This window comes from Panthera onca, chromosome A1 (genome assembly GCF_046562875.1).
Source record: "Panthera onca isolate mPanOnc1 chromosome A1, mPanOnc1 haplotype 2, whole genome shotgun sequence".
Taxonomy (NCBI): domain Eukaryota; kingdom Metazoa; phylum Chordata; class Mammalia; order Carnivora; family Felidae; genus Panthera; species Panthera onca.
The window spans coordinates 188967445-188990793 of NC_138339.1; the positions used below are offsets into that span (position 1 = coordinate 188967445).

Consider the following 23349-nt stretch of genomic DNA (forward strand, 5'->3'; position numbering starts at 1 on the left):
AAGAGCTGATGTGGGGACCACACTGAGAACCACGACCCTAGGGCATCCATTGAGATGGATGCCGCTCTGTGTTCTGTAGAAGTCCAGGGGAAAGTCTGTGAAGGAACTTTAGGACCAATTCTCCTTCTTCCTCTTAATGAGATTTGTCCAGATGACATTTAATAGAATAGCGTGATCTCTTCCTATCTCTGTTTTCTCTTGCTTTGACCTCACCTCCTTACCTTGAGCACCTCTTTTCCCTCCCAGACCAGTATGGACCAATCATGTGATTCACTTACTGTTTACTGTTTCTCCCACCAGGTAGAATGTGAGATCCAAGACGCGGAGATCTTTTTTATCCCAAGGGCTAAACAGACTTTTTTGAATAGATATATTTGTCCTAAAAATGAATTTAATCCTTTAATTTCCTCAGAATATGAACCCGTTTTTTAAAGATGTATTAACGATATCTGCTCATAGAAAGAGCACAGCGGTAAAACAGATTTTTGAGATCAGCTAAACCCAGATTTGTAAGTCAGCTTCGCTAGGAGCTAGAGGTTTATATGAGGTTAATGTGCTATCTGGGGCTCGGATCTTTACCTTGTAAGAACAGGTGATCTGGGATAGACAAACGAACGTGAAGTCTCTAGAACAGTTTTCCTCACCAAAGGAGTGCTCAAGAAACATAACTCCCCCCCCCCCCCCCCCCCCCCGCTTTGGTATCTACCCTCCACTAGCTCACATTTACCTCGCAGGTTAATTAAATGCCATTCTAGATGGGATTATATAGAAGTTTCTATTTTAAAACTTACCATTAAAACCTTCGCCTAACCTTTTCCTAGTACCTTGAGGTGAAAAGTTTTCCAACGTCTACCAGATGTAGTGTATAATAAGATTTTGCTGATACTGAGACAGTATTTCAAATTCAACCCCTGTAAAATATTAATCTCTGTGGACAGCGTTCATCCATATATGTATTTCTGGGCAAGAGGCTACTTGAATTTTGATGGCCTGAGACCCAAAACCTCCCATTTCTTATCAGGAGCATTCTAGAGGAATAATTTTCACAAGTGTAAGTATTCTGCCTACCTGCTTCAGATCTAAATGCTGTGTGCGAGATACACAGCGACAATGACTGCTTTCACAATTATCGTGAAACACAGAAATGGTATTTATACTGCTTATGCTGCACATTCATGCGTGACCTGGTATTGCTGAAATAGTCTTTATTTCGGAACATTCCAAAAGAGCAATGTACACAGTAACAAATATTAAGTCATATACCATAAGAAAGCATTCATTAGTGCAAATGGGTTTTGTAAAAGGTCTATCAAAAAGATTTATTTGCTTTAAAATGCATTCATTTCCAGAAGCATTGTTAATAAAACATTACAGTTTCTCATCCTCTGTAATAAAGTATTGAAAATCAATTGTGGTACAGTAGCAAACATTGCAGGTATTGAGTGCAATGAGCCTGTGATGCCTTTATAAATCTGAAACCCACGTAGGACAATAAATTAACAATGAAAAAGACAAGACCATCTAACTGCTGTCTGGCTATCTCCTTGCAATGCTTCAGCTTATGTTGTGCTCATTCAACATAAAATTAGGTCTTTCAAATTGTATGGTGGATTTTTGCTGATATATCCCTAGAGCTAAAAAAATAGTACCTTACCACAAAAATATTTTTATGGCACAAAATTTAAGTTGTTCCATAGTGGTTCACATAGGTGTAAAAAGAAATAGGCACAAAAAATAAAATTCCTGTAAACTATAAAAAAGTAAATTTCAAAGCATAAATTATAGAACCTAGTTGTAAATATGCAATGTATTAAAATACAGAACATGTAATGGGAAGATGTTTAGAACACGTAAGTAAATAGAACAAGTTACTTTAAAAAACTCATGGCAAAGAAAGCATTATTGATACATCTCAATTCTCTCAAAAAGTATTCAGGTACATAGCAGTTCTACAAAAACTTCCTAGATCTAAGTGTCACAATACTGCAACCGTGGATTTGAGAACGTTGCAGTATTATCTCAGGCAAATATTAAGTGCAATAATTAGTCTCTGGTGCTTGGTCCATTGGAAAACAATGCAGTAAATATGTTAAAATGCAAAAGGGAAAGAATATCCCAACGTTCACGGTTACCTAGCCAGCTAGGTAACTCAACCCTCATTTCCACATCTTTCCCATTCTTCAAGGGTGCGCGAGACAGCGTCAGTAGCAACCGTCTCTCCAGTTTCCATCCCTCAGCGTGCTGAGTGAAGACAGAGGCTTTGGAGGCTGAAGGAAACTGAAGGGACGAGACAAGGAAACAGACCGTTAATGCTGCCAGGAGTCCCAGCGCTGGCTCTCATCCGTTCTCCACCCCACCAGGGACAACTCACTAGCACCTTCCCAAGAGCGCCCTGGGTTTCACGCACCCGACCTTCGCACCGTGCTCCCCGGCTGGAAACCCCGTTCGCGGCACACTGCCATGTGTGCTGTGGGTGCAGGAGTTGCAACAGAAGTGAAAAACGACCAGTGTCCACTGAGGATAAAGAATAGCTTAAAATCAGAGAGAAAAAGATAAACTCTGTCTAAAAATAAAGTTGCTTCCTTGAATACAGATAGCAAATTTACCAAGAAGAAATTTTCCACCTTCCAGATCAGGATCTGCCTATCACACTGGCAAAGAATCTAAAATGAATCCTACCCAGTTTCTGCCTAACTCTGGGGAAACCTCTCCTATAGTCTGGCAGTGACAACCTTCACAGAGGCTTAGTTTGGAGGTGGCACAATAGCCTGTATACATCAAATGTGACAGTAAACACAGATCTGCACTTACCGGGGCAGAATAAGCCAGAATTTATGAAGTTTGCAACGAAACGCTTCCTAGCTGGGTAGTAGGATTCTGGCATTCACTTTTGTTTACTTTCACGTGTTTTTTGATAGGGGCTCGGATCAAAAAGTCAGAAACTAACACTTCTAATTGAAAAATAAAGACTATTTACACATCCTGACAACAAAGAAGGAAAAACTGCTTACTGGCGCATCCCTTTTCATCCTGTCACTATGGTCCGTCCCTCTCCTCAACAGCCTAACTTCTTGGGGAAGCTGTCTGTGGTTACTGCCTCCATAGTCTCATCTTCCAAATTATCCTCAACCCACCTCCATGGAATCCTGTTGACCCATGGAATCCTGCTGATGACTCCAAGATCTCCAGTTCAGGGAGCTTGTCTAATATGTGCCTTGCAACTAATCTGGAATTTTAAAGAATAAAAAAATCCTACCTGGACCATACTACACTTACCAACATAAGCTAACCCCGGCTTAGTATCACTAAGGTGCTTTTGAAAGCATGAGTGTGGGCAAGTGTGCATGTGCCCGAGATTTGCTTATTTTGATAAATTATTGCTTCAGAAGTATTTGCAGTTCTATCCTGTGCTAGACATAGTTCTTGGCATTGGGGATTTAGAGTAGTGAACACTCCTCCCCCCCCACGCAATTTATGTTCTAGAGGGGACAGACCACAAACTAATGAAGAGGTAGAATCTACAGTCCCTCAGCTGCGGATACAGGCTCTGGGGGGAAAATGGAGAAGGAGGGTAAGAAAGAGGAGTTACAACGGTCAGTGGAGTTGCACTTGTGGACAGCGTTCATGTGGGTGAAGTCCTATGGTCGGGCGGTGGGGGTGGGGGACAGCTGTACAAATAAGCTGAAGAAAGGAAAATACACAAAAGCTCTGGAGATGGAGCTTACCTGGTAAATTAAAGCAAAAGCCAATAATGCGTCAGGAGTGGAGTGATGAGGGAGGAAGGGAAGACCTGACCACGCAAGGGACCACCCCTCCCAACCCCATCACTTTCCAGAGGAAGGAGGCCACACATCAGGCCATAAAGGGCAGCACGCCAGAGACAGGAAGAGTGAGGATGGTTCCCCAGCAGTCTCCAATTTCAAACTGCGAAAGAGGTGATGGAAACAAATGAACAAAGGTTCCTACCTTCTAACGGGCTGTGCAATTTTGCTTCGAGGCAGGTTACTCCCATTTATTGCCAGTGAAGGTCTCGGAAGAGCACTGCGGCCCATTATCCCAGAAGCCGCAGCTTTGTTTGGCGCGGGGATCCCCGTGCTGGAATATAACTGCAGGCCGTTGGATACAGGCATGCTGCTGCTGCCTTGAACGGTGGGGCTCACGTAGGCTGTGGCTTTCAGAGGCTGTCGGACGGACACTGGGAAATGGCCCACGCTGTGGATTCTGTGCTGAAGCTGTCCCGGGGATGGAACTAGAAGAGGAGACGACAGAGATGTGAGGGAAAACCTGTACTGCTGTCCAACTGAGGAAATGCACCTTACATCCACAACAAATAGGGTCGGAAAGGGAATATAAGGAGAGAAATAAATGAAATACAGGTTCCAGACAGCATTTAGCACTAGAAAATTCTCACTCTTGACAACAGTCTCCTATCCTGTCAATCAGCAACATTTCTGGGCACCTAACTATATTCAAAAGCCAGATCTAACACCGACTTCCTTTCCTTTAACAAATGGAATCATCCCTGAGTTCTCACGGGACAGTTTCTTTGCTTGGAAGATATGAGGATTTTCTTGATGGGTGCTCTGGGGATGGTTTCACGAAAACAAAACAAGGGGACAATTAATAACTGTGACATAAAGACAGGTGTACCTATTGGCCTCAGTAGGTCCAAACAGCTTATTACAGATTGAATATTATCATAATGACATTTACCTATCTTATCTCCTAGAGTTGGTGGGAAGAGTAAATGAGTTAATCCACATACAGCCTTACAATGGCACCCAACACTTAGTAACCACTCACCAAGTGATATTATCTTGATAACAGCAAAATCTGTAAAATGAAGGGAACTCTCTGGGTAAGAACTCTTAAAAATTTCATCAATATACTTACACGCCCAACGGTGCGTACCATTTCACGTGAAACAATGAACTGTTTGGCAGAAAGTTTAAACTGTAGAGTCCTTTTTCAAGGGGAAAAAACTGAATCACAGATTTAATGAAAACTTACACATACAACTCTGCCTGTTTTTACAAACTATTCTAGCCTTTGCTGCCTAATATTTGCAATTCAGTTAAACGTGGATGCACCATTTTCTAAAACAGTTTAACTGATTTTGAACTTAACCAATATATACAGTATCTTTTCTTATACAGTATCTTTTTGAAATAAAAACAGAAAGGGAGAAAGACAAAAATCCATGGTTTTATTTAATGCCTATTGAATGATTTCCTTAAAAAATCAGTTTCATGTTAAGTGCGTCCGAGGTGAAATCTATACATAGGAATGCTGATGACATATATTCATCACGCTCAATTCAAAGTACCTGCATGGCTCAGTCAATTAAGTGTCCAACTCAATTTCAGATCAAGTCATGATCTCAGTTTGTGAGTTTGAGCCCCACATCAGGCTTTGCACTGATGGTGCAAAGCCTGCTTGGGATTCTCACTCTGCCTGTTCTCGTGTGTGCTTTCTCTCTCTCTCTCAATAAATAAACTCAAATTTAAAAAAAAAAGGTTCTATGCAAGATTCTGCTATAGTTTTGATCCAACCAAGTTTTTGTGACACAGTAAAATTTCTGTTGGTTGACAATCTCTAAGTTCCTTTCCCACCAATTCTACCATTCCTTAGTTAGGTAAGCTTTTGACCATGAATATGTCAATATATTGGCTCATCAGGTATAATGAATGTACCATACTAATGCGAGATGTTAGCAGAAAACCAGGAAAGGAGGGGATGTGCAGGGATGTATGGGAGCTCTGTACTTCTAATTTTGGTGTAAGCCTAAAACAGCTCGGGGAAAAAAAAAGCCTAAATTTAAAAATTCAGTATGTGAATTTGCCTCAATTTCTTTTGAAAAACATACATAAAGTGCATAAATCTTAAGTCTAGTACTCAATTTTCAAAGTGAACACACTGTGTCACCACCAGTCACTCCAGGCCATGGAAGTGATCTGTACCCCAGAAGGCTCACATGCCTCTTCCCACAACAGTAACAGTTATTCTCACTTTATCACCACAGATGGGTTATTCCTACCCTGAACTTCAAATAAATGGAATTATACAGTATGTCCTCTGGCTTCTTTCACTCAACATGATGTTTTTGACATTCAGCCATGTTTGCACCGCTATGCAGTACTCAATTGTATGAATGTCACAATCTGTCTGCCTGGTGACGAAAGGCTGGGTTATTCCAGTTTGGGATTTGTGAACCTTCTAGAATATGTGTGTCAGTGTTCATATGCGCTCATTATATAAGATATATTCTGAATTCTACCATCATCACGATAAATGAAGTTAAACAAAGTCACTGAATACAACATCAAACGCAAAAATCAACTATTTCTAAACACCAGCAAAGTAGAAACTAAAGTTTGAAAAAAACACAAGAATAAATTTCACTATGATGCATTAAAACTTCCTTTCAGAAAGCCATGAACACAGCCTGAGAGACGTGAGGAAGATCTAAATGAAGAGATGTTCCATACAAATGAAATAGAAGAATATTATGAAGATACCAATTCTCCTAAAATTTATCTACAGACTCAATGACATCCCAATTAATATCATTTGAAATGAAATTACACAAGTTACCCAGGAAAATCATCCTATGAACTCTCCTAATACACAAACAAAACAGACAACCCCTTCAGTATTTTAAAAGAAGAAAAAATGATGAGAGTTAAACAGACATAATCCTAATTTTACAAATAAGAACCAGAATGGACATATAACTTATCCAAGAGCATATGATTAAGACCCAAACTCAGATTGTTTTACTGCAAATCCTGTGTTCTTCCTTCTGTATCATGCTGCCTTTCCAACATTATCTTACCTCTGTGTTTTCCAAAGTAAAATGGTCCAGAACTAGGAATCGTCAGGGTATAAACTTAGAACGTATAAAGAATAATCACTTAGAATGCTTACAAATGAAAGTAAATGATGGGGCGCCTGGGTGGCTCAGTCGGTTAAGCGTCCAACTTCGGCTCAGGTCATGATCTCACAGCTCGTGAGTTCGAGCCCTGTGTCGGGTTCTGTGCTGACAGCTCAGAGCCTGGAGCCTGTTTCAGATTCTGTGTCTCCCTCTCTCTCTCTGACCCTCCCCCGTTCATGCTCTGTCTCTCTCTGTCTCAAAAGTAAATAAACGTTAAAAAAAAAAAATTTAAAAAAAAAAAAAAAAAAGTAAATGAGAACAGAATCCTAAGATTTGAAAGAAGCATATGACCGACATATTGCACATCAGTGCTCTAAAGGATTTTTCTTCTCTCATTATTATGTTTGACTTTCAAACAGTGATTTTTCTACCTTATTTTTTTTACATTGATGAGTTGGAATTCTCCTGTAAAGAATTTTCCCTTCTCAATTTATGTATTTAGTCCATTACATATGGACCTGTGGTTATTCTGTTGGTTATAATCCTTCACAATTATTTTTTTCTGTGGCTTCAACTGTCACTGACTTGGTCACTGGGAACTTTTTCGAGTTGTTTTCTATGTTCTACATTCCCATAATTTTTTGAGCACTTCGACCATAACTAGCCATTCTTTGTTGTGTGCATTCCATTTTGGGCTACATATGTTCTTCCGGCACTCGAATCACACTATTAAGCCACACAGAGTCAGAGTTAACAAAAATTCCTAATCATTACTACATTTGCTACTATAAAAACTATAATATAGTGACTGAGTGGCTTAGTCAGTTGAGCATCAACTTCACCTCAGGCCATGATCTCATGGTTCAGGAGTTTGAGCCCTACCATCGGGCTCGGTACGGTCTGTCAACACAGAGCCCGCTTCAGATCCTCTGTCCCCGCTTTCTCTGCCCCTGCCCCACTCACGCGCTCTCTCAAAAATAAACATTAAAAAAAACAACAACCCTGTATTTTCCTAGTCTACACTAATATGATCAACTCTTGTACTCAAGTATAGAGCTGTGTACTAATCTCAGTTAAATTTCATCATGATCTCATCTGGCCTATTGTCCTAGCTGCCTGACATGAAATTAGTAGCTCTGTTTCCCACCATTAACAAATTTCACAGGTCGTCTTCCGTGTCTTTACACAAGTCATTAATTCCAATATTAACAGATTAAGCCCTAATCTGATACAGCCCTATGGCATTCGTCTACTCATTCATTCAAACGTTTACTGCGAACTCATTATATACCAGGCAGCGTGCCAGGTGCTAGGCACAGAAAATCAGCTAAGCTGATAATCTAGTATGGAAGATAAAGACCATAAAATATGACACACTGAAAAAGGTAAGCACCAAAAATCTAATCCGTCCTAGATATGTTTTGGGGGTTTATGGGGAAGTCTGTTAGGTTCATCAACAGAGCCTTTTCAAAGGGTATGTGTCTGGGCTGTAGGACAAAGGTAAACAGCAACAAGCTGCATAAAGAAGGGAAAGATCAGCGTAAACTCTGGGGTGATCAGAACAAGCTTCTGCCTCTATTCCTTCACCTGCATGGCCTTGTGCAAACTGTTACTTTATCTGTTTTCTCAAAATGCAAAATGGGAACAAGGACAGAAACGACCTCATAGGGTTGTTAGCAGAACCAAGTAAGACAATAGCTGTAAACCGGTTAGCACAGTTCTTTGTGCACGGTAAATGTTGTCAATTTGTCTTTAGCAACTAAGACAATAAGAAATGAAAAACCGTCTCATGTGGGGCAAATGCCACGTGAACCCCCAAAATGGATCTGAGGTAGAAGGGCTTCAGACCACCCTGGTTGATGACTTGGCCAGCACACTCTGAACATGTGTCAGGCCTCCTACATTTGGGTACCAACACTGGGACTGTGACCGTTGAGTCTGCCTCCCAGGGATCAGTGTCGGACTTAACCCCAACTACTCACGTAAACAGCACGAGCGGGAATGGGAGGGGGGCCCTGGAACCACCACATCCCCACACAAAATAAAAACATATGAACACAAGATTTCACACTCATTGCATGGCTCACTGCTGGGTAAAACATCCAGAGAATGAATGACAGACTGTGTGGTAAGCTGAAAGGGAGCAGGTAAGTACTACTTTGCACACTAAAATATAACTTCATTTTGAGAGAAACAAAGCTAAGATAACACTAAGGTGAAAAACAACACAAAGGTAAGAGCAAGACTGAACAAATATGCTTTCTTCAGAGAAAAGGGATCAAGCAGAGATAGCTAGAAAGCAGCAGATCTTCAAGGAAAGAGGTTATTTTTGTTCATACGACAAGCAAACAAATTAATTATCGTGTAGTGCCTCTACTGCTATCCTTGGGTTTAGAGGATTAAACGTAATTTACTAATTATTAATTGATAACATATGCACTGATGAAAATACCACTCAATTGTAATGGTGAAGTTAAAAAAAAAAGTCACAAGGAGAAAAGTTTCCTGCCATGTTCGCAAAAGAAAAAAAAAATAAAATAGTAAGATAGTTTTCTAACTGCATTACAACTAAAAATTACTAACGAATTACAAATTGTCACACTTACTGCAAGACTGTATTCTTGAAATCCCGTTCCCAGCTCCATGCAAACTTGAGTCAAAACTCTGACTGTTTCTCACGGCGACTGGAGAACTTGCATTGCTACTAACAGCAGTTGTACTTGGCATCCGAGCTAGATTAGGCATACTTCTTCGGAGCTTGTCTAGAAAAGAATTTCAGTCGAAAATCATAAGTTTATGCCAGTTAAAATAGGAGCTTTCAAAAGTAGATATAAATATTATACTCAATAACATAAAAATTATGTGTGTTATGAACTATAACAAGCTACCATAGAATTAACCTTCTGTATAGAAAGCACACTCAGTATCTCCAAGAAAGTCTCTACCAAGCAACTGTTTAAAAAAATGTGTTCTGGGGCGCCTGGGTGGCTCTGTCGGTTAAGCGTCTGACTTTGGCTCAGGTCATGATCTCGCGGTCCGTGAGTTCGAGCCCCGCGTCGGGCTCTGGGCTGATGGCTCAGAGCCTGGAGCCTGTTTCAGATTCTGTGTCTCCCTCTCTCTGACCCTCCCCCGTTCATGCTCTGTCTCTCTCTGTCTCAAAAAAAATAAAAAAAATAAAAAATAAAAAAATGTGTTCTATAAAAGTAAGTAGGAATTAGCTAATCAATTAGCTATTTGTATACAAATGGATAAATTTGTATCAAAGTGAGGTTAGAGAATAATCTTAACAGCCACTTAGTTTTAAAAGACACTAGAAATCATTGCATAGTAATTAAAAAAAAAAAAAGAACCAAACTAACACCTACTGTATCTCTTGCTAGCATAGAAAAATGGGAAAAAAATTATTAAAATCCTAACTTGACATGTTCTGAGATACCCACTCATCACACCAACATGACTACATTAACTTCTGGAAAGTTTTAACTATAAGTAAGCCACTAAACCTCTTGAGACCTGAAAAGAGAACGCTTCCATTTCATTGTCCTGGCTGAGCACACATGCTGCCACAAGAGGGCAGCAGAGAGTCGCCCACAGATCCCCGTGCTGCTGAGCTGTGAATTCAGCACAGGACCACAAGACACACCGTCCCTAAACTGAAGTTCCCCTAACAGGTCGCTCAAGCTCAGAAAACAAAAGATATATTTGAGTGCTAAGCCAAAACCATTCAAGTACAAAACCGGATTCACTTCTTCCTCCCGTTCACACACACACCCAGCGCCTTCCACACTTACTCAGGCCCACTGGCTGCACCCTCCCTGCCCAGCAAGTCCTCTAATCCGGAAATTGGGGCCATCTCCTCAGACGCACCTCCCTTCTATACCCCTGGCCCCTGCGTCCTGTCAGTTCTGCCTAATAGTTAATGTATCATCCACTACATCTGGTTCGGACCTCATTATTCATCACTCACATTTTGACAAAATCCTCTTAATTGGTCTCCACGCCCCCTACCCGGTTCCTCGGCCTCCTCTCCCACACAGCCTGCTCTAGTCTCCCAAGAGCACAAGCACATACCCAGTGACCCTCTTAAAACCTTCCAATCACGCTGCCACCTTCATCCAAAAGCCCAAGCCACTGGGCATGGCCTGCATGAGACCCTCCGAGGTTTTGGCCCCGCATCCTTCTCCAGCCTTACCTCCTGCTACTCCCACCCCTCTGCCTAGTCTCCCATGCAGTGGATGAAGGAAGTTGCCCAGTGCTCCACACTCTTGCATCTGTGACGTACTCCAGTCACAGACTGGACTGTCCCTCCACTGGGCCACCCTTCCCCACTCTGTGGAGTGACCAAATGAAAAAGGGCACAGGAATTTACCACATATATACTAAATGCCAGGCACCCCAGAAGATGCCACGGGGCCCACACTGTACCACAGGTCCAGTCCCTGACTCTGAGTTTATAGTCTAAACCAGGTCTTCTCAATCTTGTTTCCATTATCCATCCTAAAGAGAAAATCTAAAATTTAACGTTAAATCTTATTTTTCCCAAATGGAACAAATTATATAGAAAAATAACATTTGAAACATTTGGAACTCTGCGGGACTACAAACCACGGTACTATCTCATGCTGTTCATGCACCCCCTACTCTCCAAGATATTTTTATTTTTATTGGTATATGCCCTAAAACACCAACAGACACATACCAGGGCACTCAAGTTTGTGGTCACTTTCTTTCAAGCTAAATTGGAAAACAAATGATATACTTGAACACTAATCCAAAATGTGTCCAAGGACAAAACCAAACTCATCTTCTCCCCCCTTCTTTGCACTGCTTGTTTCACATTACTTCTACCCAGTCACTGGAGCCCTGCCCAGCAATGTTTGCCTCTTTGCGGTAGTCTAGGGAAAAGACAGAAAAGTAAACAAGTATAATAAGTATACTTACATAATAAGCGTAAGAAAGTAAAATAAGAAAGTGTAAAGAGCGCTATGAGGAGACCAAAAAGATTATGTCGACCTCGCTAACATTTTCTGTATATCTCCTAGCGGAGGTATTTCCACTCCCACAACACATCCTTATTCCCGGTACGTATTTCTAGAGTTAATAATGCTCAAATACTGCCACTGTTAGTTTTCCTGACCAGTTTCCTCAATATCTCCTTGAGGCCTATTTTTCACAACCATAGGTTTCATATTCCTAAATTCTTGTTAAAGTTCCTAACCCCAGGCAGCAGGCATTTAATACATTCAGCACATGTTATTTATGTGTATGTTGCAGACGGTGTGTGGTAAGAGAAATAAGGGAGAAGGGACTGGTCTTAGAGTCTACATCCAGATCTTTTGAACATCACACTAACTGGATGAAAAGCGAGCTTCTATTAATGCAAGACTAAATTACTTTGACTATATATATTTAAGCTGCAGGGAGACACAAGGAAAGAATTATATGCTACCATTTAGAATACGAATTGAGTTTCTACATTTCTAAGTTTCCAAACTATTTACTATAAAAGTGTTCATAGCGGCATCTGGGTGGCTCAGTTGGTTAAGCGTCTGACTCTTGGTTTCCGCTCAGGTCATGATCTCATGGTTCCTGAGTTCGAGCCCCGCATTGGGCTCTGCGCTGACAGTGCGGAGTCTGCTTGGGATTCTATCTCTCTCGTTCTGCCCCTCTCCAACTCACTTGCTCTGTGTCTCTCAAAAATAAATAAATCTTAAAAAGTTGAAAAAGTTTTCATATATACAGAAGTGTTGAAAAGCAGTGTCGTATCTGCATGTTTTCCACCTAGATATGCTAGTTGTTTTCATTTTGCCATAATTAATTCATCTCCACATATATACATAATTGTTTGCTGTGAAGCCACATAAAAGCTGCAGACCTCTGGACACTTGAACACTAATGCCTTCTCCCTCAGTTTTAATATGATGTCATGACTTCCATTAAGCACATGGAATACATTTTCTTCCTGGTATTTTGAGCTTCAATAATAAATTAGTCACTATGACCTTCCCACTGCCACGATTTCTTTTAAATTTTAAACCTAAAGGTACCCGGGCACTTTGAAATCTTAGGTAGGGCCAAAGAATAAGAAAATTCTGTACAATCACAATACTTTCATTCCATGTAAACAAATTAACAATAGGTTTTAATAATCCACATACAAAATTTTCCCATCAAGAACGTCCTTCATAAGCATTTCCCCCTAAACCACGATCAGTCAAGGTTCACACATTAGATGTGGTTGTCGTGTTTCTAATCTCTATTAATCTAGATGTATCTGTTTTTTAAAACCAATCTTTATTCCTGTAAGCAGCAAGTCAGTCTCACAAAGCTTTAAATCTGAAATACACTCTTAAAAGTAAAGGCTTCCAAGTGTCAATATGTAGAACACTTCTCCTCTGGGTGAAGCTCCCATCTACAAGTGATGTCAGGGACCATCTGGAAATGAGGTACACTCTTCCTGTCAAACAATGTGGATCACATTAATGACCATATATGCTTTAATGTTCAAGGAATCAAAAATAACATTCTATTTCTATCTTCACAAGAAATCAGCAATTTGCACTCAAGGACTGAGGTACAGCAGGGAAAGCTAGAGGAACAGAGGAAAGAATTCAATGGAGTCTTCTCATGTTATTATTTCTCAAGCAGCAGCAAGAGTTACCACTCTAAGAAACAAAGACTACAGAGTATTCAGAAATAAAGGGGACATGTGGTTACCCACCAATCAGATCTAGCCTTCCAATCAGTACAGGGTACAAGGAAGGGCCCGGGGCTAACAGTGCTAACCTCATGCCACAGACAACCCCTGCCATACCCTAAAAAGATCCTACAAGAGTTAGTCATTGCTCACATCTGGAAAACTATTCCAAATATGCTTTTAATTTTATAACCCCTACAAATAGTCCCATAACTGTTTTTTAAAATTTTTTTAATGTTTTATTTATTCTTGAGAGAGAGAAGGACAGAGCATGAGCGAGGGAGGGGCAGAGAGAGAGGGAGACACAGAATCTGAAGCAGGCTCCAGGCTCCAGGCTCTGAGCTGTCAGCACACAGCCTGACGCAGGGCTCGAACTCACAACTGCAAGATCATGACCTCAGCCAAAGTCTCATGACGCTCAACCGACTGAGCCACCCAGGCACCCCGATCCCATAAATTTTAAGAGCCCTCTTTTCTGAACCTAGGCAGCGCTGGAGCTACGAAAGCAATAAATATGCACTGGTGGCTTCTTGTTAGTCATTTTTATTTAGTTTTTAAAGTTGATTTGAGAGAGACAGAGATAGCATGAATGGGGGAGGAGCAGAGAGGGAGAGAGGGAGAGAGGGAGGGAGAGAGGGAGGGAGGGAGGGAGGGAGAATCCCAAGCTGCCCCTCGCTGCCAACACAGAGCCAGATGTGGGGCTTGAAAGCACTGAGCCAAGAGGTCATGACCTGAGCCGAAGCCAAGAGTTGGACACTTAACCGGCTTAGCCACCCAGGTGCCCCTTTAGTCATTTTAAATGGATCCCTTATTTATTCTCTCCTATCCATATTATTTTAGGAATTTAGAAAAAATATGATGGCCTAGTTTCAAAGTTGCCACTCTTATTTCACAATTTTGTTCAACTGACATTCCATGGTAACAAATGAAGGGTCAGTTATCTGAGTCACATTTTTTTAAAATGAGGGTGGGAGGGGAGACAGTCAGTCATTATTTACTTTCCCAGCACTTTTCATCCAGGCAGTGCAAGGGTCATTATTTCATTTGTTCCTTAGGTTGGAAGAGTGTGTACCAGATGATTTGATGTGAAATTATACCTAAGTTTTCCGAGAAAGAGGTATTATTTGTCCACATTTTAATAGCCAAAGAAAGCCACGTGTATGGAGACCCGAGAGACCTGTGAAAGACGGAAGTGGTGGGACAAGACTGGACTCCAGAGCCTGCACTCTCAACCCCAAGTTAATCGGCCACAAGTCCAGTCCAGAAAACCGTGGTTGTGTTCGATTTTCCTTTGCGCATGGAGCCCAGGCCTTTTAGGAAAAATGAAACTGCCACAGTTGGACGCTAAGCTGTGGGGTGCCTCTGCTTTCCTTATGGGAGTCATCACAGCGCAGGTCCAGGGAAACCGATCCTTTTCATCGTGGTGCTCGGTGTAAGGTGAAACCCCTCTTCTAAGGGAAGACAACAATCCGCTGCCAACACGGAGCAAGCAGCGGAGCCAGCGTCTGCTGGGCAACTAGGATACGATGTTTTAAGACACCTGACAACCATCAGAGCAACAACTCGAGGCGTCCTTTTCCTCGATTTCAAAGCGAGGCAGACTTTCATGACGCACATGGAATACACCGCTTTTCTGGCATTATGAGCATTAATAAATTAGTTACTACGACATGCCTTAGCTGCCACTTTTTTTCCTTTTAAATTTGATATCTAGAAATACTAGAAGAGAAATTATGACTGAAATGTTCAATAGTTTCAAAGGATCTCTCAATTAGCATGAATGATACAAGTACAGAAGAAGAGAAGGTAAAAACAAAAAACATGGTAACAGGTGATCATGAATACAATTTGTATTTGGCCCTGCAGTCCTTTTAAATAAGCTGCTTCACCACTCCTGGGCCCAGCTTTGAGAAATGGTGCTATGTAATAATTAAGAGCTGTAATTATAAATACGGTTTATTTCTCCATATTATACAGGATTTGCATGTGAAATCTGACCGGTCATCGGTACAAAATCATAGCAGGCTTAGAATATTACATGATTGTTCTCCATAGTCTGTTGGAGGTCAAGGACCGTACCTCCTGGATTGGGGAAGTAAGACTAACAGTGAATATGGAGAAAGGAAAAAACACACAAGAGAATGACACATACTCTGACCCACCACGTTGACAGTGACGCTGGGGCAGATCAACTTCCTGTTACCACGCCAAGTATCAGCCTCCGTATCCCTCCTGGTACACAGATCTTACTTCTAGATGTCAGAGGGAAAGACACATCCAAACTTGTCCTAAATCGGGATGTGCACAAGCATCACCATCCATGCTTCCCATCCATTACCGCATGACAGGAGAAGCAGTGCGGGACTGAGGTGGCGGGAGAGGAAAGGAGACACCGCTCAGTGCGATGGGCTCCATGGAGCTCCACTGTGAACTCAGCCAGCACCACCTGCCCGTCCTGCCTCTGAACTAGCAACCACATAAAGATGCCCCATATGCATGACTCATCCTGTGCTGGCCACATCGTGGTGGTTTTCTTGAAGCTGTAAGTCTGTCAGTCTGGGACACGTGATCAGAAACTGGTCAATTTTAGATTTCAACTCAGACCATACTAGTAAGTTCTTGAAGATATACTTAATAAATCTGGGAAACATTTAGCAATTATTTATACTGACATTAAAACCATTTCTTGGCCCTATATGAAAGATCAAAGCACACTAAATACCAAAGGACACATATAACCTACCTCCATTGGTCCTATTTGGTTGCTGATCTGGAGTTTGGGCTTGAGGTGAATAATACTGTTGTTGCTGGTAATTATTTGAAGGAAAATACTGGGAACTGGGGCTCCTCCTACAATCCCGAATGCTGGAGAAAGTCTGTGAATGGGGAATTCCTCTTTGGAAAGGCGAACACCTTGGAAGACGAGGCTGAGGTGGTGGCAAATGGTCAAATTCTTCCTCGTCCTCCAGACTGAATCGATCATATTCTTGATCACTACATGTCCCTTTTTTTCCTGAATTCAGTGACACACTGGAACTATGTCTGGACACAGATGCTGAAGTGGACGCATAATCTTGCCTGAGACCTATGACAGAACAAGAAACAGTATCACCTCACGAGACACCTCAATCCAGCAAAAATTAAGTTGCAGTTAAGCATCAGAAGAAAATTTCTGTCAAATAATTCAAATGAAGGCCATTATCTTGTTCATAGTTTGTTACGTCCCAAGAAAACAGATACATTTACCTACCAAATAGATGTCTAAGATTAGACTATCCTGTTGTACAAAAAAAATTGCCCCAATTCCAATGAAGAAGAAATACACTGCTGCAGTTCATCAATCAGTGTCTGTCAATTTCCCCAAATGATCCCTTAAGAAATCTGGAGAGATACTCAGGAAAAGCTATTCATCATCATTACAAATAGTATGTTATAAGTTAGATAATTCAAATAATCCAATCTCTGTCCAGGGGGTATTCCTCCTGCTCCCCACCCCAGCTTTCAAAGTCAAAGCAAAGTTCAAAATCTGGGGTACCAATATTTTCTAACAAGGTCACCTCTCTGTTCTATTTGTTACTAATATTATCTTCTTCAAAGTACACAGACACTTCAACTCTTCAATAGTTTTGGGTTATCCTAAATGAAACCAACTAAAAATAGTCAACCTGGAAGTTTCTAGTTATTCCTTTCATCTCACGGTCAATACCACAATTTTTTTAAAGTAGTCCCTCCCTGACTAACTTCTGAAATTCACATTAATTGTCTAGTCATATATTTTCAGAAAGCGTTACTGTTATTTTATTACTCCTAAATAACAACATAAAACAATCACTTTCTCCCTCTGAATGGATCTTATCAAACTCTCCATAAGCATTACCATGTTTCTCATAGTAGCCTTGACTAATTTTGAAAACAGGAAGTTGTTGTGCTTGAATGAAATGATACTTGGCTGTTTCTACTTATGTTGACCTGAAAAGATAAAACTCCAAACCAAGCCTAGCCCAGTTCTGTAATCTACATCTTATTGTGCCTTTAATACCTTGCGGTAGTTCACTCCTAGATTTGTTAATTTTCCTGCAGAGCCACTGATACATTGTCCCATCGCTAATGATCTCTTCTGTTTATATTTACCCTGAGAAGCTTGTCAATGGATTTTAATTGAGTTTATATTAAGATAACTATAGACTCACACGCAGTTCTAAGAAAGAACACTGAGAGATCCCTTGTGCACTTTGCCCAGTGTCCCCCAATGGTAGCATTTTGCAAAATTATAAAACAATATGACAACCAGGATGTTGTGATACAAACCCAACTTATTTAGATATTTTCAGTTTTACTCATATATATGGAAGTATTAAGTTCCGTACAATGTTATCACCTGTATGATCAAATATTCACCACCAGTGTCAAAATACTAAACAGTTCCAAAAATCCACAAAACACGAAAATCCCTTGTGTTGCCCTTTTATAACCACGTCCCCCTCCTTCCTGAGATCCCGCACCCTGTCTCTAACCCTCATCAATTGTAAAATTTCCTCACTCCAAAATGTTATATAAATGGAATTACACAGAATGAAATCTCTTGAGATCTTTTTTCACTCAGCAGAATTCCTGGGAGATTCATCCAAGATGCTGCCTGCATCAACAGTCCACTCCCTCTTACTGCTGAGTAGTACCCCCTGGTATGGGAGCACCGAAGCCTGATTAACCATTCACCTCTTGAAGGACATCTGAGTTCATTTCAGTTTGGGGCTGTTACAAATAAAGCTGCTACAAACATTCATGTATAAGTTTTTATGTGAACAAAAATTTCCACTGTTCTAGGACAGGTGCCCAAGACTGCAACTTGCTGGGGTCTATGGGAATTGCATGTTTGTTTGTTTTTTAAGAAGCCAACAAACGGTTTCCATAGTAACTGTACCAGTGATGTCTTTATATTCATGTATTTTGACCAGAGTATGTCCTAACAACTTATGATGCCCATGAAAGCCTGAGGGGCATTAACTGGCCCATCTACAAGGTAGGGTAGGCATGAGAAAAAGAATCTAATGTTTACCCATTACCTTGGGAGAAATGCCTAAGCCTCCCTATCCCCTCACATTTCAAGTAGAAGACTCTAATTTAAGAAGTTTCCTACTTTAAAGAGAACATACTTTCTTCTTGGAGACGAGCCATGATCTGGACATCAGTGAGATCCTGTAACTTATATCCCATGGAGATAGAATCATCTTCCAATTCTGAAGTACTCAGCTCACTGTCTATAGAGGACTGGGGACTGAGAGGGGAGCCCCTGGATGTGTAACCTGAAAAACAAAGGAAACAGGTTTATCATTTGGTCTGAAGAACTGATATTTACATAATGCTTTGCAATTCCTGTATCAAGTCAGCAATTTTCTTCCTATTTTCATAATGCCACTGAAGGGTGACCAACACGTAACCATTCAATGGCGAGACAATATGCACGTCCTTCACGTGTTCATGATTCACATATATTTTTTCAGGTTCAATTTTCACAATTAAAAAAAATCACTCTGCACTATACACCAAAAAAACTGTTAAGAGGGCAGATTGAATTATGGTTTTACCACATCAAAATGTATATATATCACTAGTGCTGAAATCTGCATCCCATTAGGTAAGTATATATCTGAAGACATTATAGAAGAATACTTAGTTCCATGTTCACTTTTGATTAATAATCAGATATGCTTCTCTCTAGTAGTAACGGATTATAAATTTTAAGATTAAACTATAATCTGGTCCGTTTTTCAAACAGGTACAAATAGAGCTATGAATGAATAAGAACATCACATGTAAAAGGCTCACATGTATACACAGAAGCATATATAAAATCTCAATAACAGAGGGTACAGTACTCCCAGGAGATGGGAAGTCACCCACAAAAGTAAAAAAGCAATGGCTTGGGTAAAAGAACGAAGGAAGAAAGGCCCCAAAGGGAGAAAAACTGTAGGAATGGAATCACACCAATGCTGAGACAAATAAGGAAATGGTGAGAATTTCATCTCACAAGAAGCTACTGTGGCTATTTTTTTTTTCCTGTGGAGCCCCGGCTTAATAAAAAGCTACCAGAAAAAATAAAATTTTAAAAATTAAGACATACAAGGTTTACATTCCTGAGTCATAATAAAAAACACTTGAGTTGTGTTTGACATTTAATTTTAAAGGCACACTAGGCATTTGGAAATCTAGCCATATACGTATAGTTTTGCTAACCAGGAAAACTGCCTGTTGCACACACTTGAGAGCACACCAATGGTGCTCAAGCACAAAGGAAGGCTAGCCTTCTCGGTACCCAAAGTAAGTGTGCAGCACACAATCTGTGTCACAAGATCACCCTCAACTTTTCAGTAAGAGAGGACAGGTAAGCTGTTTTTGGTGACTGAATGATAAAGCAAGCAGCTGGTCAAGAAGTTGAAATATTACCTGTTCTTTCAGGTGTTAGTATTGCTTTATTTGAGGTTTTAGAGAAGCTGGGAGTATTAATGCCATTGCTATAAGGGCTGAGTCTTGCAACAGGACTATAAGGAAAAGCCAGGGAGACATTTGAAGAGAAGAGACTCCGCCATCGGCTAGCTGTCACAGAAGCAGAAAATAAACAGCAGCAGTTAGCTATCCGGAAGCAGATGCTTATTTGTCAGAAGGAGAAAGGGGAGAGGTTAAAAAAAAAAAAATGAAAAGACAAAGCAACTTTTCATAAGGATAACTTAAATGACTTCCACATATCGAAGGTGAAAATATTTAAAAACAGGCAATTTGTGAATTAGAGTCCTACTGATACCTTCATTTAAGAACTAGGAATCAGCTTGATTAAAGCCAATATACCTGTGTAATAATGAAAACCTGTTTTGAATTTCTACATTAGAAATGCTTTTTATTTCCTATTTCTGCACAAGGATTTAAGTGTTTTGTAATAATATAAACGTTCAGTGTCCAAAAAAGCTCAAGCTTAAAAACTGTGGGGAATGTTACTGTTACCTATACACAGTCCCATATTTTTTCCTAAGGTTCATTTTCAACCCATTTAATATGGAAAATGTTGATCAAAAAATATTTAAGGAAACCTGTTCTTGGCTTTCAGGACACAAACTTAAAGGAACTCCTGCATTTCTTAACAGCCCTGCGTCCAAACCAAGGATTATGGAAAAACAATACAAAATCGCAGGAGAAGGATACAAAATTTAATGACAGCTATTTTTGATGGAAGGTGTAGAGATGAACTGGTAACTTGTTGGATTTTTTTTTAATAAAAAACATTTTCCAAATTTTTTGTATTGAACATGTATTACTTATGTAACATTTAAAGGTAGGATTATACATACTATTAATTTAGTACTTTAAGGAACAACAAGGAATTTTACCTACAACGGGAAAATGATCTAATTCTTCGTACACTGCTTCACCTGACAGAATTAACGTATCTCCCTCGGCCCAAAATGCCAACCCCTGCTATTTCCGAGTTCTTGGGATCATGCAAAAGACCTCAAAACCGTAAAAACTTGAGTAAGTCACACCAAACATCACATAGTCTTCCTTCAAGGCATACGGATTACTTTGCTAAGCAAAATCCATTCTTCTAAAAAGCAATCACTTAGACATGGACTAATAATAATAAGCAGGGCAGGAGGGAACAGATAAGAAATACAGAGGAGGTTAAACTTCACATAAAGCAGTTAGTTGGACTGTATTTGCTGGAAATCTCACCAAACCTGAAGCAGCAAGTATGAAAAGGACTGCCTGACTCGCATCCCCAGATCACTCTTTTTTTTTTTAATGTTTTTTTTTTTTTAATGTTTATTTTTGAGAGAGAGAGAGAGGGAGAGCAGGGAAGGGGCAGAGAGAGAGGGAGACAAAGAATCCGAAGCAGGCTCCAGGCTCTGAGCTGTCAGCACAGAGCCCGACATGGGGCTCCAACTCAGGAACCGTGAGATCATGAAGTCTGACGCTCAATGACTGATCTACCAGGCGCCCCACCCCCCCCAGACCACTCTTAATGAGCACCACTAATGAGCCAGCGGATGGCTGAGGAGCACTTCAAACTGGGCAGTGCAGTTGAAGGGACAGAAACGATGGGGTGTGGGAGTCAAGAAAATAATCTGCTCCAAAATGGGGATACTTAAGAGCCTTGCAAAATATCACTAAGGTTATTTTAAAGAGCAAAATGTTTCCTCTTATCTCAGCAAGAGTTGTGGAGGTAAGTACCGCCCCATTCCAACAATTACATGCAAAACAGCTCTTCCTCCTGCAACTGAAAGAGGAAAGCAGCCGCCTGCACAAGGATCACACTTTTCAGAATTCACCAGTGTCCAGAAGGGGACCCTGCAGCAGAGCGTCACTCCTGACTGACAGCAGTCACCTCACTTACCCAACCTGTAATTAAGGGTGAGCTCTTCTCAAGCTCAGCCAGAGCAGAGACCCACGAGGCTGCCATTCCCCGTCCTGTAACTTCTAGACACACAAACCTGATTCCCAAATACACTGCAAAGTAGAGCTTGGTATGCAACACACCCAAGGTAGCCACTCCTGCACCTTTAATCTCTAGGACTCAAAGTTTCTCATTAAAATTCTATATTAAAAAAAAAAAAAAAGATCAATAGCTCTTTGTGACTGCTAACTTGCTTAACAGATGATGTCTGATCACTTGCCAGGCAAATTACAGTAACTGCGTGTTCTCACCCACAGATGCAAGCGACAATGCATCCCAAGTAAACAGCATTCACTACTCTGCACAATAACTACTGTGACCCAGCCTCCCAGCACAATGGTACAGTGATTGTGGCAATGACAGCAAGATCCTGACTAAGAACACAATTAGCATCTATTGCAAGAAAGAATGCTCTACATTGTCCTTTGGCATGGAGGCTTTTAAGAGGAGGGAGGAGAATTATCGTGGGGCAAGCTAACAAAACAACAACATTAGACTAGTACCCGAGGCTGTGGCGGAGGAGGAGAGGGGAAAGGACAGGAAGCCATCACATCCTACTTATTCTTCACTATGTAGCTGAAGAATTGTAGGAATTGTAACAGGAAGCATTTTTATTTTTTTGCTAATATTTTGTGAGTAAAATTCTACTCCCCAACGTAGGGCTTGAACTCACAACTCCAAGATCAAGAGTCATATGCTCTACCAACTGAGCCAGCCAGGTGCCCCAGAAAGCATTTCTATAGCGAATAAAACAAAACAACCTTCTAAAGGGCAATTTTATCTTTTTCAGTCAATTAATTTAATGGATTTTTCATATGAGGATGTTTTTTGAGAGGCTCAGGGATGATTGAAATGACCCTAAAAAAGGAGTAAGATGGCATTGCTAAAGAAGAAAATGGGAAACAAAGTTCTGAACAACAGTTATGTTTCCTTACACTCTACTGCAAAGTACTACCAGTAAGTAGAGGGCTTCTCAAACTTGGGATGAGGCTTGGGACTATGTATCTGCTTGTTCTATTCCAAGCCCTAGATATAACGGAGCTGGGCCCAAACACCAGGACACGCTGAAGGTTTTCCTTCCTAAATACCTTAATTTGGACAGCCTCCCAGGACACTCCTTCCCACATGCTCTCTGTAGTCCTACTGCAATTTCCTTGACCAGGATGCTCACCACCTCGCACCAGATGAATGTCATCTACTCCTCAAACAACCTGTAGCCGCCATCACCGTCCCTGGCAAGCCCACCCTAAACGTCATGACCAAAGCTGTGTTAGTCAGATACTAGTACTGCGGTGGCTTTTCATGGCACACATGATCTAGAAGGCACTCCGGATC

At 40.8% G+C, this 23349-nt stretch overlaps 1 protein-coding gene across 3 annotated transcripts in view; it reads right to left on the reverse strand.

Moving 5' to 3' along the window:
• Nucleotides 1-1190: 1190 nt before the first annotated feature.
• The window catches only part of SLAIN1 (SLAIN motif family member 1), a 61631-nt gene continuing 39472 nt past the window's right edge, over nt 1191-23349 (reverse strand). For 2 of the 3 annotated variants that reach the window (XM_060636894.2, XM_060636896.3), the window contains exons 3-8: nt 20016-20165; nt 18725-18874; nt 16315-16656; nt 9481-9636; nt 3967-4249; nt 1191-2277 (exon numbers count right to left, since the gene is read on the reverse strand). In XM_060636894.2, the coding sequence (XP_060492877.1) occupies nt 2202-2277; nt 3967-4249; nt 9481-9636; nt 16315-16656; nt 18725-18874; nt 20016-20165 (1157 nt within the window). In that variant the 3' untranslated portion in view covers nt 1191-2201. The remainder of the gene's footprint in view (nt 2278-3966; nt 4250-9480; nt 9637-16314; nt 16657-18724; nt 18875-20015; nt 20166-23349) is intronic. The other variant, XM_060636895.2, reaches the window with a different exon arrangement.